The sequence below is a fragment of the Lactuca serriola genome, chromosome 7 (assembly GCF_051521515.1).
Source record: "Lactuca serriola cultivar US96UC23 chromosome 7, Lser_US96UC23_V15, whole genome shotgun sequence".
NCBI classification, from domain to species: domain Eukaryota; kingdom Viridiplantae; phylum Streptophyta; class Magnoliopsida; order Asterales; family Asteraceae; genus Lactuca; species Lactuca serriola.
The window spans coordinates 42,470,489-42,491,849 of NC_136414.1; the positions used below are offsets into that span (position 1 = coordinate 42,470,489).

Below are 21,361 nucleotides of genomic sequence, written 5' to 3' on the forward strand. Positions count from 1 at the left end.
TGATGACTGATGAGGGAGGTTTGAAAATACTCTTCTATAGGGGAAAGGAAAGTGAAGAGGAAGCAATGAAAAAACAAACATTAAAAAAGAGAAGGAATGTTCATTTGAATTTGCATTTCTTAGATGTAAGTTAATTTATATAATTTAGTTTTAAGTTATCATACAACTTTATTTACAATAATTGTATTGTACAAAGAAGGAATGTTCATTTGACATATTATTGCAATGAATTAGCTTTATTGTTTATGGTATTTTATTTTGTATTGTGAGACTTTTAATTTGTTATTTAATTTGAAAATTAGTAAATCTATCAAAAATATATAATTTTAAAAACATTTAAAATTATCTCACGCAAAAATGTGTGTAGTCTTCCTTTATGACAGGGGCTTCCTTGATACACATTGCGTGTCGTAAACATGCGCGTCGTAAGGTTACGGCATGCAAATGCGTGTCGTCTTCCTTTATGGCACGTCCTTCCTCAATACGCATTACGTGTCATAACTGTACGTCGTAAATTCATGTCATAAATGCGCGTCGTAAATAGACGACACGCAAAAGCGTTTCGTCTCTCGTTATGACAGGGCCTTCCTTGACACGCAATTGCGCGTCGTCTGAGCGTTTTACGACATGCATTGCACGTCGTAAAAGGCTGTTTTTCTAGTAGTTTGGGAATGTGGAAATGCTTCCACAGGTAGAAGTTATTCATTAAGTCTGTGTAAGATTAGAAAACTTAATGCAAGAAGGATGTTCAAAGGAATGTACTTTGAATTTGAAACTTCGTTTCCAAGGAATTGCTCTCCATTGGAATACTTTGTAAATGTCTGTTGCCAAGTCTTTGTGACTTTTGTGCATAGTAATTACAAGAGGATCAATGCATATAAGTTTAGATTCTAACAGATTCCAGTAAATGCCAAAGAATCTTGTATTCTTACATCTGCGATAAGGATTTGGGATTGTGAAATGAGCATCATTGGAATCATGCTCAATTGTTCTATTTCACAAAGTAAGGATCATAGACAAATATAGTGTACATACTTGGAGTATGGCATAATTATTGTTTGGACAAACATAGTGTGCATGCTTGGAGCATGGCATGACTATTGTTTCAGTTCAAGTATTAAATTGATTATTCAAAACATTATAAAATGAATAATGTGTAATCAATATGGTGATAAATAAAAGGTGTTTTATTTATATTCATAAGTTCTGAGACCATATTGGATTCAATTATTCTTGTGTTTCACTTTGCATGTTTTGAGTTCCCGAATAACTAGGTTATTCAAACTCTCCACAGTCAATCATACTTTGGAAGTAGGTATGAATCAAGACTGTCATGAATTGGGCTTGTAGATGTCTAAAGTGTTTAGACATAGCAAAATTTGCTGCAACATTCATGAGTGCTCCTGGAATGAGATTCGAGTATTGGATTAAACCCATGCTCATTCGGGTATTCTTAAAACCTAGAGATATGAGTTTTTGACTATGAGTTGGTTGTACATTGATTGTACGAAAACGCATCAGTAACTTGATGTTATAAAACGTACCTTTGTGTATGATTCAACAAGTAGTCAGTACAAGCATATGAGTCGAATTTTATCCATTCCTTTTACCCTTAGAGGGATAAAAGTGATATATGTGGGCCCCTCGATGAGTTAGTGATGACAAACGTAAGTGTCACACCCCCAAACCTGAACGGCGGAAACGTTCGGGGGCGGATGACTTCATGTGGTAACGTAACAAATGAATACATAGTAAAGAAAGCAATACAACCATCATATATATAATTGAAAGTTTACATTTGTCAAAAGTTACATGTTCAAAAACCCAATTGCAATATGATGTCAAAATACGAGATTAAACTGGCGCCGCAGCATCCCTTCATCAAAAGCGAAATGAATACCTGAAATTACTGATTTCCTGGGACATACAAGAAATTTTGAAAGAGTATATCAGAATTTAAGCTGGTGAATTTCATAAGTATTTAAGTGACAATGTTTGAATGAAATGAAATGTTTTATCTTTGTTTGTTTGTGTTTAGAAAATCCTATATTTTCTACTAGTATAAAAGTAGCCTTCACTCAAGACCAATGTTTGTTTCCAAAATGTATGTAAATGTAAAATAAGCAATGAGTTTGAAAACCTTGTAAATCAATGCATTTTTAATACCCCTTGTGAGTTTTATAACCATACTATTGACTTTGAATGCCTATACACAACGTTCTTCAGGCGTTGGAATGTTATGACGTTTGTCACCCCAAACGGTGGACTGCAGCTAATAGTCAGGGCCCGGGTTGTCAAGCCCGTATAGATCTATACACAAACACCATGCTCCCCCTCCAAGGGATTCTGGTATATAATACAGGACTTGACATGTGTACTCGAACATACATGAAGTTAGTGTCTCACAAAACCGTGGTATAAAAACAGATCTACTTGTTAAAATGTTACGTTTGTTCTTGTATACGAAAGTAAACTTCTTGAAATATATGTTTCTAGTACATAAGAGTTGGAAATCTGTTCGTAAACTATACCTATTATAGTTTTCAAAAAGTGTGTCTTGTTTGTTTAGAAATACCTAGAAAAAGAATCACTTGTTTATGAAAGCATAGATTTTTGGTGTAGAGTCTAAGATAGAAAAGAATAATCTAAGAACAGTTTAGTTTTATACAGGCATTACAACAACTTTATATTTTAAAGGATCGAATGCTATTGTAACATATGTTATATATATATATATATATATATATATATATATATATATATATATATATATATATATATATATAAGTTCCTTAAAGGTTTATAAATCGCATGTGATTTGAATATATAACAATATATAAAAGAGTTTCTTTATGTAACACACGATAATACTCGTGTGTTTTACTTGTAATCCCCCCCTTGAAAGCATATAAAAGTATTTAGAATAATTAAAACGGTTGATTAAGGGGTAAACTCACTTGAAAGTTTTGGAGATAGCGAGATGGAAAACCGGGCAGAGTTTCGTCTCGGGAAACGGATTTTCCTCGGGATTCTCGGGAATCTCGGGAGTAAAATCGACCTTCGGGACTTGAGCCAAAAAGACCAGAGCTTCGGGTTTGAACGGACACGGAAAACGAGGCAAAGTTGAGAGAGGGAGAAGAGAAATGAGCCCTTTCTTTGGAAACCCTCGCATCCTATTTATAGTAAGGCTGGTCTGCCTCGGTACGCGGGGCGTACGCTCGTACGCAGCGCGTACGCGTACGTCATGTATGACCGAAGCCTCAACTGCCTCGGTTCGGATGGGACGGGTTGCTGGGTACGCGGGTCGGACGGGACGGCGGGTCGGACGGGACGGGGCTTCGGACGGGTCGGTTTCTTCGGATAGCGCGACGTGGACGATCAGAGGCCAATCCTCTCGGTTACGCGGGGCGTACAGGGGTACGCAGCGCGTACATCGGCTGAGAACGCTGACTCCCCTTCGGATAGAATCCGAATTTTGAATAAAATAAATAATTAATTTATTTAATAAACTTCAAAAATTCATATCTTCTTCATACGAACTCCGTTTTCGATGGTCTTTATATCCTCGCGTAGGTGAGACTACGCTCTACAACTTTCGTTTAGACTCCGTCGGCAAATTCTGAAATTATTTTTTTATTATTTATTAAAAACCCATCGTGTTTAAGGAATTTCTTTGAAAATTCATAACTTCTTTATCTGATGTCGGTTTTTGCCAGACTTTTTACCGCTAGAATACCATTGTCGAGACCTTCGATTCTCGTTTAGGTCATTCCGGCCAAAAGTCGCTCGATCTCCGATTCGAGTTTTTAGCTGTCTGTTGCTAAGCCGAACTTGGAAAAATCATAACTTCGCTATATGAAGTCGGATTTGGGCGTTCTTTTCACGTACGATCATGGTTCAAAGACATTTAATCATAGAAGGAAATTAAATAGAACTTATTTGTACATTTTATTATGAAAGTAAATTTTTATTATTCAGAAGTGGTTACAATACTTGACCCATTTTGGTCGTTACAAAGAGTTGAAATATCGGGTTGTCACATCATCCCCCCGTTAGAGAGAATTTCGTCCCGAAATTTAAAGTAGTGAACATGAAAGAGATGAGGGTATTTTTGTTTCATCTGATCTTCGCGTTCCCATGTGAATTCGGGTCCCCGCTTGGCGTTCCAGCGAACCTTCACGATGGGTATGCGACTTTTCTTTGTTTGTTTGACCTCTCGGTCCATGATTTCTACTGGTTCTTCCACAAAGTTGAGGCTCTCGTTGATCTCGATCTCGTCGAGTGGAATAACAAGAGTCTCGTCGGACAGGCACTTTTTCAAGTTTGAGACGTGGAAGGTTGGATGGATGTTACTAAGTTCGCGCGGTAAGTTAAGCTTGTAAGCCACATGGCCGATTCTAGCAAGAATCTCGAAAGGCCCTATGTATCTTGGATTTAGTTTCCCACGCTTTCCAAATCGTATTAAACCCTTCCATGGTGAGACCTTTAATAAGACGTGGTCTCCTACCTGGAATTCCAAAGGTTTCCTCCTTTGGTCAGCGTAGCTTTTCTGTCGGTCTCTTGAGGCTTTCAATCGTTCACGAATCTGAACGATCTTCTCTGTTGTTTCCCGTATGATCTCCGGACCTGTGAGAGTGCTTTCAGGAACTCTTCCTCTAGCTAACTGGGTATCGCCAACTTCAGTCCAGCACAGAGGGGATCTGCACTTTCGACCATAGAGGGCTTCAAACGGAGCAGCCTTTATGCTTGAATGATAACTATTGTTGTATGAAAATTCGACAAGGGGTAAATGAATATTCCATGCCTTTCCAAAGTCAATCACGCAGGCTCTCAGCATGTCTTCTAAAGTTTGTATTGTTCTCTCACTTTGTCCGTCTGTCTGTGGGTGGTAGGCTGTACTCATGTCTAGCCTAGTTCCCAGGGAACTTTGTAGTGACTGCCAGAATCTTGAAGTGAATCTACTATCTCGATCGGAGATAATGGACATCGGAACACCATGCAGTCGCACTACTTCCCTTAAGTAAGTTCTTGTAAGCTTCTCCATTTTGTCAGTCTCCTTGATGGGTAGGAAATGTGCGGATTTGGTCAATCTGTCGACAATGGCCCATATGGTATCGAGTCCACTTGTCGTCTTGGGTAACTTGGTTATGAAGTCCATAGTAATCCGCTCCCATTTCCATTCCGGTATCTCTGGTTGTTGTAGTAGTCCTGACGGTTTCTGATACTCGACCTTAACCTTAGCGCAAGTAAGACATTTACTCACGAAGGTAGCAATTTCTGCTTTCATGTTAGGCCACCAGTACATTTTCTTAAGATCTAGATACATTTTATCTGAACCCGGGTGAACGGAATATCTTGAGTTGTGAGCCTCGGTCATGACTACGTTTCTGAAACCACCATGATTTGGGGTCCAGATTCGGTCCATGAGATAGTAGGCTCCGCCACCCTTGACTTCTAAATTCTTCTCCATTCCTCGCAGGGATTCACCCGCCACATTTTCAGGTTGCAAAGCTTCCATTTGTGCTTCCTTAATTTGTGTGGATAAGTGGGAATGGATAGTCATGGTCAGAGATTTGACCCTCCAACCAGTGTATTCCTTTCGACTGAGGGTGTCGGCTATTACGTTGGCCTTGCCAGGATGATAACGAATTTCGGATTCGTAGTCATTCAGTAACTCAACCCATCGTCGTTGTCGCATGTTGAGTTCCTTCTGATCGAAAATGTGTTGAAGGCTCTTGTGATCGGTGAATATAGTACTCTTTGTTCCGTATAAGTAGTGCCTCCAGATCTTCAAAGCAAATACCACTGCTCCTAACTCGAGGTCGTGTGTCGTATAGTTCACTTCGTGTGTCTTAAGCTGTCGGGAGGCATAAGCGATAACCTTCCCTCTCTGCATAAGAACACAACCAAGTCCTTGATTTGAAGCATCGCAATACACTACGAAGTCTTCTATCCCTTCGGGGAGGGATAGTATCGGTGCGGTGCACAAGGCCTACTTTAGTGTCTGGAATGCCTTCTCTTGTTTCGCTTCCCAGTCAAAGGCCACACCTTTCTGGGTTAATGAAGTAAGAGGTTTCGCAATGCTCGAAAAGTTCTTTATGAATCTGCGATAGTAGCCAGCTAGACCTAGAAATTGACGAATTTCTGTAGGTGTCTTTGGTGCCGACCAGTTCTCAATAGCCTTAATTTTGGAGGGGTCCACGTGTATACCTTTCTCGCTAACAACGTGACCTAAAAATTCGACTCTTCGAATCCAAAATTCGCATTTAGAGAACTTCGCATAGAGTTTCTCCGTTCGTAGTGTTTCTAGGACTTTTCGTAGGTGTTGACTATGCTCTTCCTCACTTCGAGAGTAGATAAGTATATCATCGATAAAGACGATGACGAACTGATCCAAGTAAGGGCGGCATACCCTATTCATTAGGTCCATAAATACTGCTGGTGCATTGGTTAATCCGAACGGCATCACCACGAATTCATAGTGTCCATAACGAGTTCGGAAAGCTGTCTTTGGAATGTCCCCCTCTAGAACTCGTAATTGGTGATATCCGGATCGCAGGTCTATTTTGGAGAAGTAGTTCGCCCCTTGAAGTTGATCGAATAGGTCGTCAATACGGGGTAGAGGATAGCGGTTCTTGACAGTAAGTTTGTTCAGCTCTCTGTAGTCGATGCACATACGGAACGATCCGTCTTTCTTCTTTACAAATAAGACCGGTGCTCCCCAAGGTGAGAAACTTGGTCTTATGAATCCTTTGTGAAGGAGTTCATTAAGTTGACTGGAAAGTTCCTACATCTCTGCTGGTGCAAGACGATAAGGTGACTTTGCTACTGGGGTAGCTCCTGGAATTAAGTTGATTCTGAACTCGACTTGGCGTTGCGGTGGTAATCCTGGTAGTTCTTCTGGAAAGATATCGGGAAAGTCGCGTACTACCGAGATGCTCTTGATGTCCTTCAGTTCTTGACTTGTATCGACGATGTGTGCTAGGAATGCTCGACAATCCTTCCGCAAGCACTTTCGAGCTTGGATGCACGAAATGATGCGAAGGTTTGCACTAGATTTGTCGCCGTAGATAACTAATGTTTCGTTGTTAGGGAGGTTAAGACGGACTGCTTTCTCAAAGCACATGATGTCGGCGCGAAGAAGACTCAACCAATCCATGCCGACTATGACGTCAAAACTTTTAATTTGAACCGGCATGAGATTGATTGGGAAAGAATGGCCGTCTAATGTTAACGTACAGCCCATGTATATGCAATTTGTGTTTTCGGTTTTTCCATTGGCCATCTCTACAGAGAATGAATTTTCTAACTTGCTAGGTTTAGGTTTAAGTAAATGAATAAAGTTTTGACTCACGAAGCTTCTCTCCGCTCCACTATCGAATAATATGCATGCGTATGAATTATCGAGAAGGAACGTACCAGCAACTATAGTTGGGTCAGCTACAGCTTCGTCGTGGCCTATTGCCAAAACTCGTCCCACACCTCCGGTGCCTGCTGCCTTAGGACAGTTTCTCTTGTAGTGGCCCACCTCGCCACAACCGTAGCAAGCCTGCCCTACACCCGCACCGGGAACTTGAGTGATCGGCTTTGCGGGTTCCTTGCAGAAACGGGCTGTGTGTCCTTTCCTGCTGCAGTTGGCGCACTGCATATCTCGACAAGGTCCATGGTGGTGGTAATTGCATTTGGTGCATTTTGGAAGGTTGCCTATATAGGGCTTTGTTGGGTAGGTATTTGTAGGGGTTGTAGCAGGTACAATGGCAGCATTTACTGACACCAGTTGTTTCTTTGCGGATTCTTGGGAAGACCCACCCTTCCCATTAATCCACGCTCTCTTCCTGCCATTGTTGTTATTGTTGTTGTTGTTGTTGTAGTTGTTGTTGTTGTTGTTGTTGTAGTTGTTGTTGTTGTTGTTGTTTCCTTTCTGTGGTGCTGGTGCAGAAGTGGTTGAGTTCTGATGACTTCCATAGTCGATCAGAGATTGTGCCAGTTCCTTAGCACTTTCAAAGGTGTCAGGTTTAGAAGCTAACACGCTTGATCGCATTTGGGGCGTCAGTCCCCAGATGTACCTTTCTATCTTCTTGCTCTCGGGAGCAATCATATCTGGACAAAGGATTGCCAGTTCGCAGAATCTGTTGGTATAAGTAGCGATGTCGGTACCCACCATTCCGAGAGTCCATAGCTCGTGTTCAAGCTTTTGAATTTCTCCCCGTGGGCAGTATTCTCTCATCATCATGGCCTTCAAGCTCTCCCAGCTTATGGAGTTTGCCACGATTAGGGTAAGTACTTTAACGTGGCCATTCCACCAAGTTAAAGCTTTATCGAGAAGGGTGAAAGTTGCAAATTTGACCTTGTTGTGCTCGGGGCAGGAGCAGATTTCAAAGACTGCCTCCGTCCTTTCAATCCACTGCCTCAGGGCCATCACACCACTAGTACCATAAAACATCCGGGGCTTGGCATTAGTGAAGTCCTTATAGGTGCATTCTCGAGGTGGTCCATGACTCTCGCCATGGTTGGATGGGTGTGTGCCAGATCCCGAGCCATTAGCACTTGAGTTATTGATCTGTGACATGGCAGCTGCCACCGCTGCGGTGACTGCTGCTTGAAACATTACAGCATCAAATTGGGGTGGTGGAGGTGGTGGTATAGGTGCTTCCTCACCGTTGTTTCGCCTTGGATTCCTACGCGGAGGCATCCTTCAACTATAGATTGAAAAGACAAGGATAAGAACTTCATAGAATGGAAAATGTATGTGTCTCATGAACTAAATCGCTATAGTTCAACAACAGATGATAGTATGAGTCTTAAAATAGAAGGATGAAAGTTATTTGTAAGACTGAAGGTATGAAACAAGTATTTGGGTTCACAAAGACCATTCAAGGTTCGACGAAATACTCAACATAGTAGTAATAGTGCCACTTATATTAATATAAAAGTGGTTACAACGCTCATGAAAATTTGACCCCTATAAGGGTCTCCGATTACAAAGTTCGAGAAATTTAAAGACTTTTAGCCGAGGTCCTAAGCTATAACAAAATTTGAGTCCTTGACAAGCACTACTTGCGTCGAAGGTTGCGCTTGGAGCTTGACTCCGTATCTGATTGCTTTGACTCCATTAGACGCCTATCGAAAGCGGCTTGTTGTTCCCTTAGTTCGGCGAGGGCTACAATCATTTGCGCTTGAAACACTTCGGTTTGGAATTGAGCATTGTCTTGCATCTTGTCCAGCCTACGGATGTCAGAAGTGTGAACCTGCACTTCTACGTTGATATCCCGGAGTCGACTAGCTTGTACTCCAGACTGATAGGACTGATTGGCTAACTTACCCACCATTACCGGGAGTGCTCGATCAGCCGAACCTCCGCCGCGGACACCATAGAAGTCCCGGCACATGCCGTAGGGAGGGCGTAGGTTTTGTTGTTGGCTCCAATGGTGGAGGTGACTTCCCCAGACGGGAGTCGGTCCTTGAAAGTTCCTTACGAAGGCGGGAGGTTGAATGGGTGGTGGATCGATAACTTCCGGCTCTGAGTCGGTACCGGAGTCATCACCCACTTCTATGGGTTCCTCGTCCTCTTCGGGATCATCTTCGATCCATCCTCCGTTGCCTTGGTTGGGAAAGTAGGGGTCGCCAGGGTGGTGAAATCCAGCCATTTGACTGTACGAGAAATAGGGTTATAAGAATTGAATAAAGTCGGAACATGCAAAACATGTAAGTTAAACTAGTTTAGATAGCAAATACTCCTATAGTATTCAATTTCTTGTGTTTGATTCTTGTAATGGTTTGGTAAGTTTTGACTTGTTGCTTACTACGATCATTCCTCGATATACGTTGGTCCAATCTTGGGCAAATATAGTTGATCATGCTATATTTGTCCAAAATCTGATTACATATATCGAGTCTCAATCGTAGTGTCAACTTGTCTAAATACTTGTATAGTTGTATAACATGAAAATAGTTTGTGGTATGCATGTAATTGTACTTAAATGAACTATCAATTTAAGTCGAACGAAATGTTGTTTAAGTGTAAAAAGAAAATTTGTTTTGTCAGAGAGTATTAGTCCCTTAAGCATTTATAGTTTGTATATCTTATGGGGTTCGATATACTTAGTTCACTATAAACATTGCTCTGATACCAATCTGTCACACCCCCAAACCTGAACGACGGAAACGTTCGGGGGCGGATGACTTCATGTGGTAACGTAACAAATGAATACATAGTAAAGAAAGCAATACAACCATCATATATATAATTGAAAGTTTACATTTGTCAAAAGTTACATGTTCAAAAACCCAATTACAATATGATGTCAAAATACGAGATTAAACTGGCGCCGCAGCATCCCTTCATCAAAAGCGAAATGAATACCTGAAATTACTGATTTCCTGGGACATACAAGAAATTTTGAAAGAGTAGATCAGCATTTAAGCTGGTGAATTTCATAAGTATTTAAGTGACAATGTTTGAATGAAATGAAATGTTTTATCTTTGTTTGTTTGTGTTTAGAAAATCCTATATTTTCTACTAGTATAAAAGTAGCCTTCACTCAAGACCAATGTTTGTTTCCAAAATGTATGTAAATGTAAAATAAGCAATGAGTTTGAAAACCTTGTAAATCAATGCATTTTTAATACCCCTTGTGAGTTTTATAACCATACTATTGACTTTGAATGCCTATACACAACGTTCTTCAGGCGTTGGAATGTTATGACGTTTGTCACCCCAAACGGTGGACTGCAGCTAACAGTCAGGGCGCGGGTTGTCAAGCCCGTATAGATCTATACACAAACACCATGCTCCCCCTCCAAGGGATTCTGGTATATAATACAGGACTTGAAATGTGTACTCGAACGTACATGAAGTTAGTGTCTCACAAAACCATGGTATAAAAACAGATCTACTTGTTAAAATGTTACGTTTGTTCTTGTATACGAAAGTAAACTTCTTGAAATATATGTTTCTAGTACATAAGAGTTGGAAATCTGTTCGTAAACTATACCTATTATAGTTTTCAAAAAGTGTGTCTTGTTTGTTTAGAAATACCTAGAAAAAGAATCACTTGTTTATGTAAGCATAGATTTTTGGTGTAGAGTCTAAGTTAGAAAAGAATAATCTAAGAACAGATTAGTTTTATACAGGCATTACAACAACTTTATATTTTAAAAGATCGAATGCTATTGTAACATATGTTATATATATATATATATATATATATATATATATATATATATATATATATATATATATATATATATAAGTTCCTTAAAGGTTTATAAATCGCATGTTATTTGAATATATAACAATATATAAAAGAGTTTCTTTATGTAACACACGATAATACTCGTGTGTTTTACTTGTAATCCCCCCCCCCCCTTGAAAGCATATAAAAGTATTTAGAATAATTAAAACGGTTGATTAAGGGGTATGAAACTCACTTGAAAGTTTTGGAGATAGCGAGATGGAAAACCGGGCAGAGTTTCGTCTCGGGAAACGGATTTTCCTCGGGATTCTCGGGAATCTCGGGAGTAAAATCGACCTTCGGGACTTGAGCCAAAAAGACCAGAGCTTCAGGTTTGAACGGACACGGAAAACGAGGCAAAGTTGAGAGAGGGAGAAGAGAAATGAGCCCTTTCTTTGGAAACCCTCGCATCCTATTTATAGTAAGGCTGGTCTGCCTCGGTACGCGGGGCGTACGCTCGTACGCAGCGCGTACGCGTACATCATGCATGACCGAAGCCTCGACTGCCTCGGTTCGGATGGGACGGGTTGCTGGGTACGCGGGTCGGACGGGACGGCGGGTCGGATGGGATGGCGGGTCGGACGGGTCGGGGCTTCGGACGGGTCGGTTTCTTCGGATAGCGCGACGTGGACGATCAGAGGCCAATCCTCTCGGTTACGCGGGGCGTACAGGGGTACGCAGCGCGTACATCGGCTGAGAACGCTGACTCCCCTTCGGATAGAATCCGAATTTTGAATAAAATAAATAATTAATTTATTTAATAAACTTCAAAAATTCATATCTTCTTCATACGAACTCCGTTTTCGATGGTCTTTATATCCTCGCGTAGGTGAGACTACGCTCTACAACTTTCGTTTAGACTCCGTCGGCAAATTCTGAAATTATATTTTTATTATTTATTAAAAACCCATCGTGTTTAAGGAATTTCTTTGAAAATTCATAACTTCTTTATCTGATGTCGGTTTTTGCCAGACTTTTTACCGCTGGAATACCATTGTCGAGACCTTCGATTCTCGTTTAGGTCATTCCGGCCAAAAGTCGCTCGATCTCCGATTCGAGTTTTTAGCTGTCTGTTGCTAAGCCGAACTTGGAAAAATCATAACTTCGCTATATGAAGTCGGATTTGGGCGTTCTTTTCACGTACGATCATGGTTCAAAGACATTTAATCATAGAAGGAAATTAAATAGAACTTATTTGTACATTTTATTATGAAAGTAAATTTTTATTATTCAGAAGTGGTTACAATACTTGACCCATTTTGGTCGTTACAAAGAGTTGAAATATCAGGTTGTCACAGTAAGTGCTTGGCCGAGCCTGTACTGATTTGAATTTGTTCAATTAGTCGGTCGTCATGAATCGGAAATCGGGAAACAACAAATGGACAGAGAGAATGATTATAATCCATGTCTCAGTCCATATGATATCTAGAATGGAAGAATATATGATCCCTTATCTAATGTACAAGTCATTGACTAGGCCAGAGTTCGACAACGGCTTTTAAGAGCTACGATTGCTAGTCGGGTTTTGGAGTCATACTAGCAACAATAGTTTTAGACTTATCCAAGTGGGAGACTGTTGGATTAGATGTCTAAGTGCATAACTAATAATCATATGTACTTGACCCAAGAGTAGCATGGTCTATTTGGGTTGCATATCATCAGGACAATTTGTTAGGATAGACTCTTGAGAGAAGGTTATATATGATTTATTAATATATTATAAGTTCTAATATATTAACATGAAATCATATGTTTTAATTAGTATTGATCAAGAATTAATTTAGTGATCAAAGGAGACTAATTAAATCTATGGGGACTAATTATGGTAATTAGTTATGTTTATATGTGTTGGGCTTATGATCCATGTTGGACCAAGTTTATGTATGAATACATAAAGAGTTGGGCAACATGAACCATGTATCATAACACCCATGGGTATGGATTTGGGTTATACCCATGACCCTTGGAATACTACATATAAATATGTTCATTCATAGCCAAAATGAGAGACTTGTTCTTGGATTTCATATACATGGTTTTTGGTGTATGAAGATTCTCTCTCAAATGTCTACCTTTGTTCATGATGTGTTTTGACTTCATTTCAGGCTTCCAAACTATTGGGGCTAAGTTCCTAAGGCCAAATACATCAAGACTTCAAGCTGCATAAAAGGTATGTTACCCTAACTAGTATCTTAATTATATGGTTTATGTCAAATGCATGTTAGTTATAGATTTAATGCCTTGGAACCCATTTGCATGTATAATTAGTGAAAACATAGATCCAATGTATTTAGGGTTGTATATGCACCATAGGATGTTGTAGTATACAAAACCCATTAGAACTTTTGTAGCATCTCGCTCGTGAGCTTTGTAAGAAGCGCTTTCTTTGGGAGTAGCAGTGTTGACATTAACCTCTTTCAGTGAACATACTCCTATTCCTCATAGCGGGTGACCATGCGGATGTTGCGGATCCAGTCGTTGAAATTGGACCCATCAAATATCACCCTCCTACACAAGTTCATGAGTAATAATGAGTTGGAAGGGGTCGAGCCAGAAGCGTTGTTGTTGTTCGAAGAAGACATCTGAAATAGAAAGGGAACAAAGTTTAGATTAGATAAGACTCCCCAATTAAACACCCAAATGAGAAATTATGGCTAGGACCTAACACAATTATTCACAATTTAGAAGAGGGATGCCGTAATCTAAATCGCAAATAATTTGAAGGTAAGTGCATGACGATTCAATAATTTCCACCATGAAAAACAAAAAATAGTTTTAAGTTTTAAATCAAGTGAAACAACTAGATTCTTTTGAGATTCATTGAACGTTTCAATGGCATGTTTAAATCTCGATATGTCATTCAAGTTTGTGGCTGAGATACCGAGGATCACAAACAAGGTGTGAATAAGCATGAAAATGTACTTGGTACTCTCGATGTTACAAATCAACTAATCAATGTGCTGGTTAGCCACACACGCACCACTGATCTATGATAAACATCAAGCTACCCTTTGCCACCTTTGCTAGTCCCAAATTAATTTTTCGGTTAACCACATACGCTCTACTAACGACTTGGCAAGTTACAAATTGTAATTTCATGGAATAGCATCATTTCACATTGTGCCTAAAGTAACTAAGATTGGGAATTTATAAAAGCATTTAGTTACTTTATATATTCATTATAATTATTAATGAGGAATTAGTTGCCCTATCCTACCCGTTCGGCTAACGACCCTCTACTAATCAAGGAAGAGTTGGGTGAGAGTGGACACCCATTAAACTGCCATTTTATAGGCAACAACCTCATACCTCCCTTATAGCTCGACTTTGTAAATGATGCCTACTAATGGTAAGACTAGCTTTATCTTATACATATATATAATCATTATTCTTATAATATCATAATAGTATAAGGGTTGAATTTTAAACTTGTAAAATTCTAGGGTTCAGAATTTAAATGTTTTAAAATTAAACTTTTAATCAAAATATTTAAATTCTAAAACTTGAGGGCAAGTTTTGAAACTTTTCAAAGCTTTCTAGATCAAATTACAAATAATTTAATTAAACAATTAGTTAGTGATTATCTAAAGTTGACCTAATTAAATTTCATGGCAAGATAATACAATCAAATAATTCAAATAATAAAGTTATCATATAAGGCAATAATCATCTAATTGATTGATAATTATCTTCTATTTTGATAAGGATAATCATACCAATTTAATATAAATCGGATTTTATTAATAAAAAAACATTTTCGGTAATTATCCTAATCCAAAATAGGCCAAAATCTTAAAAGATATGCTCTCTGACACTCCGACTTGCCGAGTCACTATCTGGACTCGTCGAGTTCATCTGACTCGTTGAGTTCATCAGGTGACTCGACGAGTTCATCTGACAGAGGGCAAAATTTTTGAGTTTTCAAGCTATAAATGATCAAACAAGGCATCAAATACAATAGAAAACATCATAGGATCTAATACCACTGATGGGTTTTGAGCATTACATCAATCGGGTGCACATTCAAACCCTAAATCTTTGGATCTAGGTTTCTCTATTTGTACATGAAAATCATCGAAAGCTTGTAAACCCTAATTCTAGCATACAAAAATCAATAATCATAACTATACGAAGGTTAGGAAATTACCTTTCGATTGTAGCTTGAAGATCTTAAGCTTTGAGAACTTAGCACCTCAAATGTGATGCCAATAATGAATCACAAACACCAAATCAAGTTGGATGATCTTGGAGAGAGGGGAAGGAGGCTCAAAATCGGCTCTATGATCTCTAGGGTTCAAGTGGTCATCGAAATTATAAAGCCTAGGGTCCTTTATATAGGTGAGCTGCTAGGGTTTCAGTCAAATCCCTAATTGGATTGCTTAAGCCTTAAGCAGTCTCCAGGATCCTTCCAGAAGCGAGGCTTGGACGAATTCAACGCGGGCTTCCCCCTTGATTTCGTCCATCCCTTTCTAAGGGATCCACAACCCAAAATCCAATTCTCTTATAATTGCAATTCCAGTCCCCTAGGTTCAATTACTATCTTTTGATCACAAAATTAATTCTTAATGAATTCCTGACCAATATCAATTAACCAATATGATTTCTATTTTAATATATTATTCATATAATACATTAATAAACCATAATAACCACTTTCTCCATTATTCATCCAGTCAAGTTGTTCTGGTGAAGGCAACCCAAAAGGACCATGCTACAATCGGGTCAAGTACATACTAAATATAGTTATGGGCTTAGACACCTAATCCAACAATTTATACTTAAAATCACCGAGTTAATATTTCTTAGGTCCTATTATAATGTGGTTCACGGTAAATTGATTGTCTACAGATTTACACCTAATTTTCGGGATGTCACAATTAATTTAGGCTTCGGGCTAGAATTCGTGTTTGTTTAGTTGTTCTTTTATCACTAAGTGTGAGGGTTAATATAAAACTAGGACCAAAGGTTAACAATTACAGGATAATGTAGGACGACGATAAGACTTTAGCATCTATATTACATAGGTTAAGACTCTTAGATCAATGGTAGCAACAAAATTTGAAGGACCATGGATCTGTTATGATCAATAAATACCAAATAAGGGTAGTGAATAGGTTACTTCAGGTTAGTGGGATAATATTTGTGAGTCTTCAAGACCACCAAGGGGTTAATCATGAGTCTTCAGGCCTAGTAAGAATGACAATATTAGTGGTTTCGCATCACAATCCCAACAGTTGGATTGTATCACATCGTGTAGTGAGCATATGTAGGAACGAATTGCCCAAGTGATAGTTAAAATACAGGTAATGTAGTTAGATCCTTAAGAAAAGGCTATTGGTAACCCAATGTTCATTATAACCTAGTAGGACGGAAGCGGTAGGAGGAGTCCGTCATCAATATTAAAATATTGGTTCCAAACTTTTCGAACTAGTAAACCCGTCGTAGTAGCCTTGGTTAAATTTCAGGTTGTTAGAACACCTGAAATAGAAAGATGGACTACTTGTAAACTAGGATCGTGTTTGTTTTAAGGGTATACTATAGAAAGGTGTCTCTTGGACACATATTCAAATAGTATACCCAAATCCTTTTAAAGGGGAATGTTCCGAAAGGTGGATTCTGGTAGGACATTGTAGATAAAATTCCCTAGTTATTCGCTTTATAACGATCCGACAATGCTCCTAGTCAGAGGAACAAATCTTCATTTTACATATGGAGGCAATCACCAATCGTAAAATATAATTTCTTGAAGTCCAAAACGACGAGTTCCCGGTGTAGGAAAGCTTCATGAGGAGTCCAAGGATACATTTAAAGAAAAACTTAGTTTTGCGACTTAATAAGCATAGAAGAGCAGAATCGATAGAGAAAAGTTAGCTAGGTGACTGGTTAACCTCGACTACCCAAGTAAGATAGTGTGATGCCACTATCTTAAGGTGCGCTAGGAGTAGGATTTCGAGGACGAAATCTTTATAAGTGGGGGAGAGCTGTAACACCCTGTTTTCACCTTGCAATATAAAAGACTGGTTACGTTAAATAGACTTTTTAATATAGCATTATTTAGGATAAATAATCTTGAAAAAAGTCCTATTAGTCATGAAATCAAGAGTGTACATATAAAGAATGCCTAAATCTGATGCCGTACAAGGAAGTTATGATTTCTAGAAGTTTCAACGCAATAGGGTATGTCACAGAAACCAAAATAGAAATCAGTCGTTTGTTAGCCGAACCAATCTAAAAGAGAATTGAAGATCTCGTTGACATGATTACGTCGATATAAAGACGGTCGAGAACGGATATCGTGTGAGAGAGTTACGATTTTTATATGGACTTTAACAATCTAAGCCTATAAAAATATAACTTTAAAAATAAATTGAGAATTAGCCCACAGATTCTAAATAAAAGTTGCAGACCTTATTGATAGCTACATGTGTATATAAAAAACGTCAAAAACGGAGCTCGTATGAAGGAAATATGAACTTTTGAATATCTGCCAAAATCCCACGCGTAGGCGCGCGTGCCGACAAGGTGCACAACATGTCTTTGACACACTACCAGCTTACCAACATGTGTCACCACTCAGACAACGCTACGTTAGGACCCCAACCAAGTGTGCGGAACGCACCCGACCATGTGCGCGGCGCCCCTCCTAAATTCGCATATAAATATCTGCTTTTCAGCCCCTTATTCCTCGCACCAAATTTCACATTCTCTCTGATTCCTTGGGTCCGATTTTTGGAGTTTTCAGGAGTTTACAAATTTTCATGTTTAGTGAAACTCCGGAGCATCTGAGGGCTCGGGAATTAGAAGCTCTTGGGTTGAAGTTTTGCCAACGTAAATCCCGGTTTCGGATTTACACTAGAAACTCTCTGTAAGTTAGGCTACACTTATTATGCTTTAAGTGTCACTTATATTTATATTCATAGTCATTGTTATGAATATATAAATAAGATTTGTCAGTAATTCTAGTTATAATGTTAATGGATCTACTTACGAGGGAGGTGTCTAGAGTGGTCATGTTGGCTTGGTTGTTGGATTTAGGAAAAATTGTATGCCGAAATGGTCCTGCCTCCCAACTGTCCTGCTTAACTATCCTTATTTGATACAACTCTCAGTATTCATTAGGATTAGTGAAAGATCTAGCATTCATTATCATATTGTCAGAGGGATTAATAAGTTGTAGTATTATAGATTAGTACTCGTTAGGCACGTTACCCGTCAATTAGATCACCCAAATAGTTGTCAATCGTCTGAGTAATTGTCTAAGTGAGTCTTCTCACTATATTGTATACTCTAGTGATAAGTATCCTTTGTATGTTAGGATATAGTTACCCTGTAGTATACACTTCGACAATTAGACCTCTTTAAGTTAGTTGCATGTTATGTGGAACTTTGTGTCTGTTATATGTATGTTGATATATTGTAAAGGAGTTGAGGGTGGACCAACCTTGTGCTGACAGCTAATAGACTCTACTGGCTTTATGCTTAAGGGCAAAGTGCGGTCCAAGTATATGTTATAGGCAAAAAGGGGTGGACCAACTGTATGCTAAAGGACAAGGGGCGGACCAGCTTTATGTTGAAGGCCATTATGTGTATGCATTATATATGTATTGTGGGATATAATATTTTGGAGAACTCACTAAGCCTAGCGCTTATCCTGTTGATATTAAATCTTTTCAGGTACTCTATTAGATAATAAGAAGGGTAAAGCTTGACTGTACACATGCATTGACAACCTGTTTCTGCATATACTACCCAACTCTTTAAGTTCCCAAAATAAATTACCTCTCAAGATAACCAATTCTTCTTCTTTATATGAACTTAGTAACTCTGCTTTTTCAGACCAACACATGAACACATGAACTCTTGGTTTTCTTATTAGATGAACACATGAAGTCTCTGTTGTCTTATTTGATGAATACATGAAGTCTCAGTTTTCTTACTAGATAAACACATGAACTTGGTTTTTGAACTTCTAAAAAGAATCAAACACATGATGAGCACACACATAATGAGTGACTAAATGTATACAAAAGCAAAACATAAATGACTAAATGTGTAAAAAAACAAAAAAATAAGTGATTAAATGTGTACAAAAGCCAAACATTATTGGTCGGAATACATACATTAACCGATCGTAATGATATTTTGTGAACAATCCAAACAAGTTTAATGTTAATATATATAAAAAAAAAAAACATAAATAACTATATATATACTAACATGAAACAATACTACCATTATAAGTCATTATCCCTAAAAACACTAATATACACGTAAAAAGAGTCTTTGAACATAGACCAATCACCTTTTGCACGGCAAAAAAACATTACTAAAATAAAAGGTAATTTAGAAGAAAAAGAACTTGGACCAATTTAATTCGGGGGAACATTAAATATGTGTTTCTTAAAGGACTTTATCCGTAGAAAGCATAAAGTCTAGGGTCAATTTGTGTAATTCACTCTTCTGGGTTTTCAGTAACCTAGAGAAACTTCGCTTATCGTGAAGATAAAAACCATTCGGTAAAATTATAGTACTGCATAGTTGAAATGGAGTCGACCTCTGCCGCAGAGCCGTCGTCGGCGATGAATGAATCCCCAAATTGGCTGGAGATTCCTGACGAAGTGATGGTGAATATATTCCAAAGATTGCATACATCAGAAATACTGAATAGCGCACGGAAAGTATGTACAACTTGGCTGAAAATTTGCAAGTATCCGGCGATGTGGAAAGTCATTCATATGGTCAAACGGCATGCTACTGATTGGGGCTGGGGAAAGGCGCTGACAATGGAACTAGTCGATCTCAGCTGTGGGGAGTTGATTGATATCAGTATCGGCTGCTTCGGCTCCGACGAACTCCTTGATCACATTGTGCAACTGTAAGTTTTTCCCCTTTCCCATTGCTATCCAGTTTCATAGTCATACTGCATAAAATATAAATACGCCCCATCAATTATGAAAAAATAAATAAGTTCGTGGAATACAATTTTGGGGATAATTTATCATCTTACATAATTTGGCTTGAATTTGGACTTATGAACAGCTCAAGAAACCTGAAACGTCTTTGTCTTGTGAATTGCTTCCGTATCACGGGTGGTGCATTGAGTCTTGCAGTCGAGAGGTTACCAAAATTGGAGGAACTTCACCTTTCTAAAACCTATATCAATGCAAAAGACCTTGAAGTTATTGGACGGATTTGCCCTCAGCTCAAATCCTTCAAGATGAGCAAAGTACTGTTGAGTGAGAGCTTTGACAATCATGCCCTTGCCATCGCGGATAACATGCATGAGTTACGCCATTTGGATGTATCTGATACTAAGATGACAAATGAAGGACTTGAGTCCATTGTTAATGGATGCCCTCACCTTGAGTCCCTAGATGTTCGGATGTGTTATAACCTTGATCTTGATGGGTCTTTAGAAAAGTTATGCAAGAAAAGGATCAAAGATTTTAAGCACAGCTCTACACAAAACCGCCCGTTTTATCATCAATTTTCTGATTCAGACGATGATCAAATGTATGATGACTTTTCAGAAAGTGACTTCTTTGAAGATTGAAGACTTGTATGCGTTTTACTTTACTTTTGCTTCCGACTTTGTGTTCGTATGTTGGTATCATTTTGTTTAATGTGGGTATGTTTTTGGTACCTTTAACACTAGCTAGTTTTCGAGACCTGAATTGATAAAATCTAGAATGATTTATAATTTTATTTGCATTATTTTGTTTTCCAAAAAGGTTTACCTTCGTCTACATTTGGTGAAAACCTATGGGCGCGTTTGGTTTGCAGATACCGGTAGTATTTGATTGAATTCGAATTCAACATTTCATTTCCTGGTGTGTTTGGTTGTCAAATGGATGAAATTTTATTTCGACCAAATCATTTAGATTCTATATTTGATGGATTTAATCATTTTTAAGACTGTGTGGAAGGAATTAAAGTCAATTCTTTTTCACTTGTTAACATACCAATGTACTTCCGTTATATGTATGTATTAATGTATAGTTGTGACTTTTTGTGCATGCAAAATACAGAAAGGTCATGCATATGCAAAATATATGTTATAAGAAATTATCTAAAATGATAGGACCTAATATATTGAGAGCATAGTTTGTGACCCCTTGGAAGTAATA

The 21,361-nt window shown here is 38.6% G+C and overlaps 1 protein-coding gene across 1 annotated transcript; it reads left to right on the forward strand.

The window, feature by feature from the left end:
* The first annotated feature begins 19,724 nt into the window (after positions 1 to 19,724).
* On the forward strand, positions 19,725 to 20,964 carry LOC145062301 (putative F-box/LRR-repeat protein 23). The gene is made up of 2 exons (XM_079009919.1): positions 19,725 to 20,109; positions 20,274 to 20,964. The coding sequence occupies exons 1-2, from the start codon at positions 19,778 to 19,780 to the stop codon at positions 20,785 to 20,787; spliced, it is 846 nt and encodes a 281-aa protein (XP_078866045.1). The 5' UTR covers positions 19,725 to 19,777; the 3' UTR covers positions 20,788 to 20,964.
* Positions 20,965 to 21,361: the final 397 nt, after the last annotated feature.

Coding starts and splice junctions, on each gene's coding strand:
- LOC145062301 (XM_079009919.1), top strand. CDS start 19,778: ATGGAGTCGACCTCTGCCGCAGAGCCGTCGTCGGCGATGAATGAATCC. Junction 20,110..20,273: donor CTTGATCACATTGTGCAACT/GTAAGTTTTTCC, acceptor ACTTATGAACAG/CTCAAGAAACCTGAAACGTC.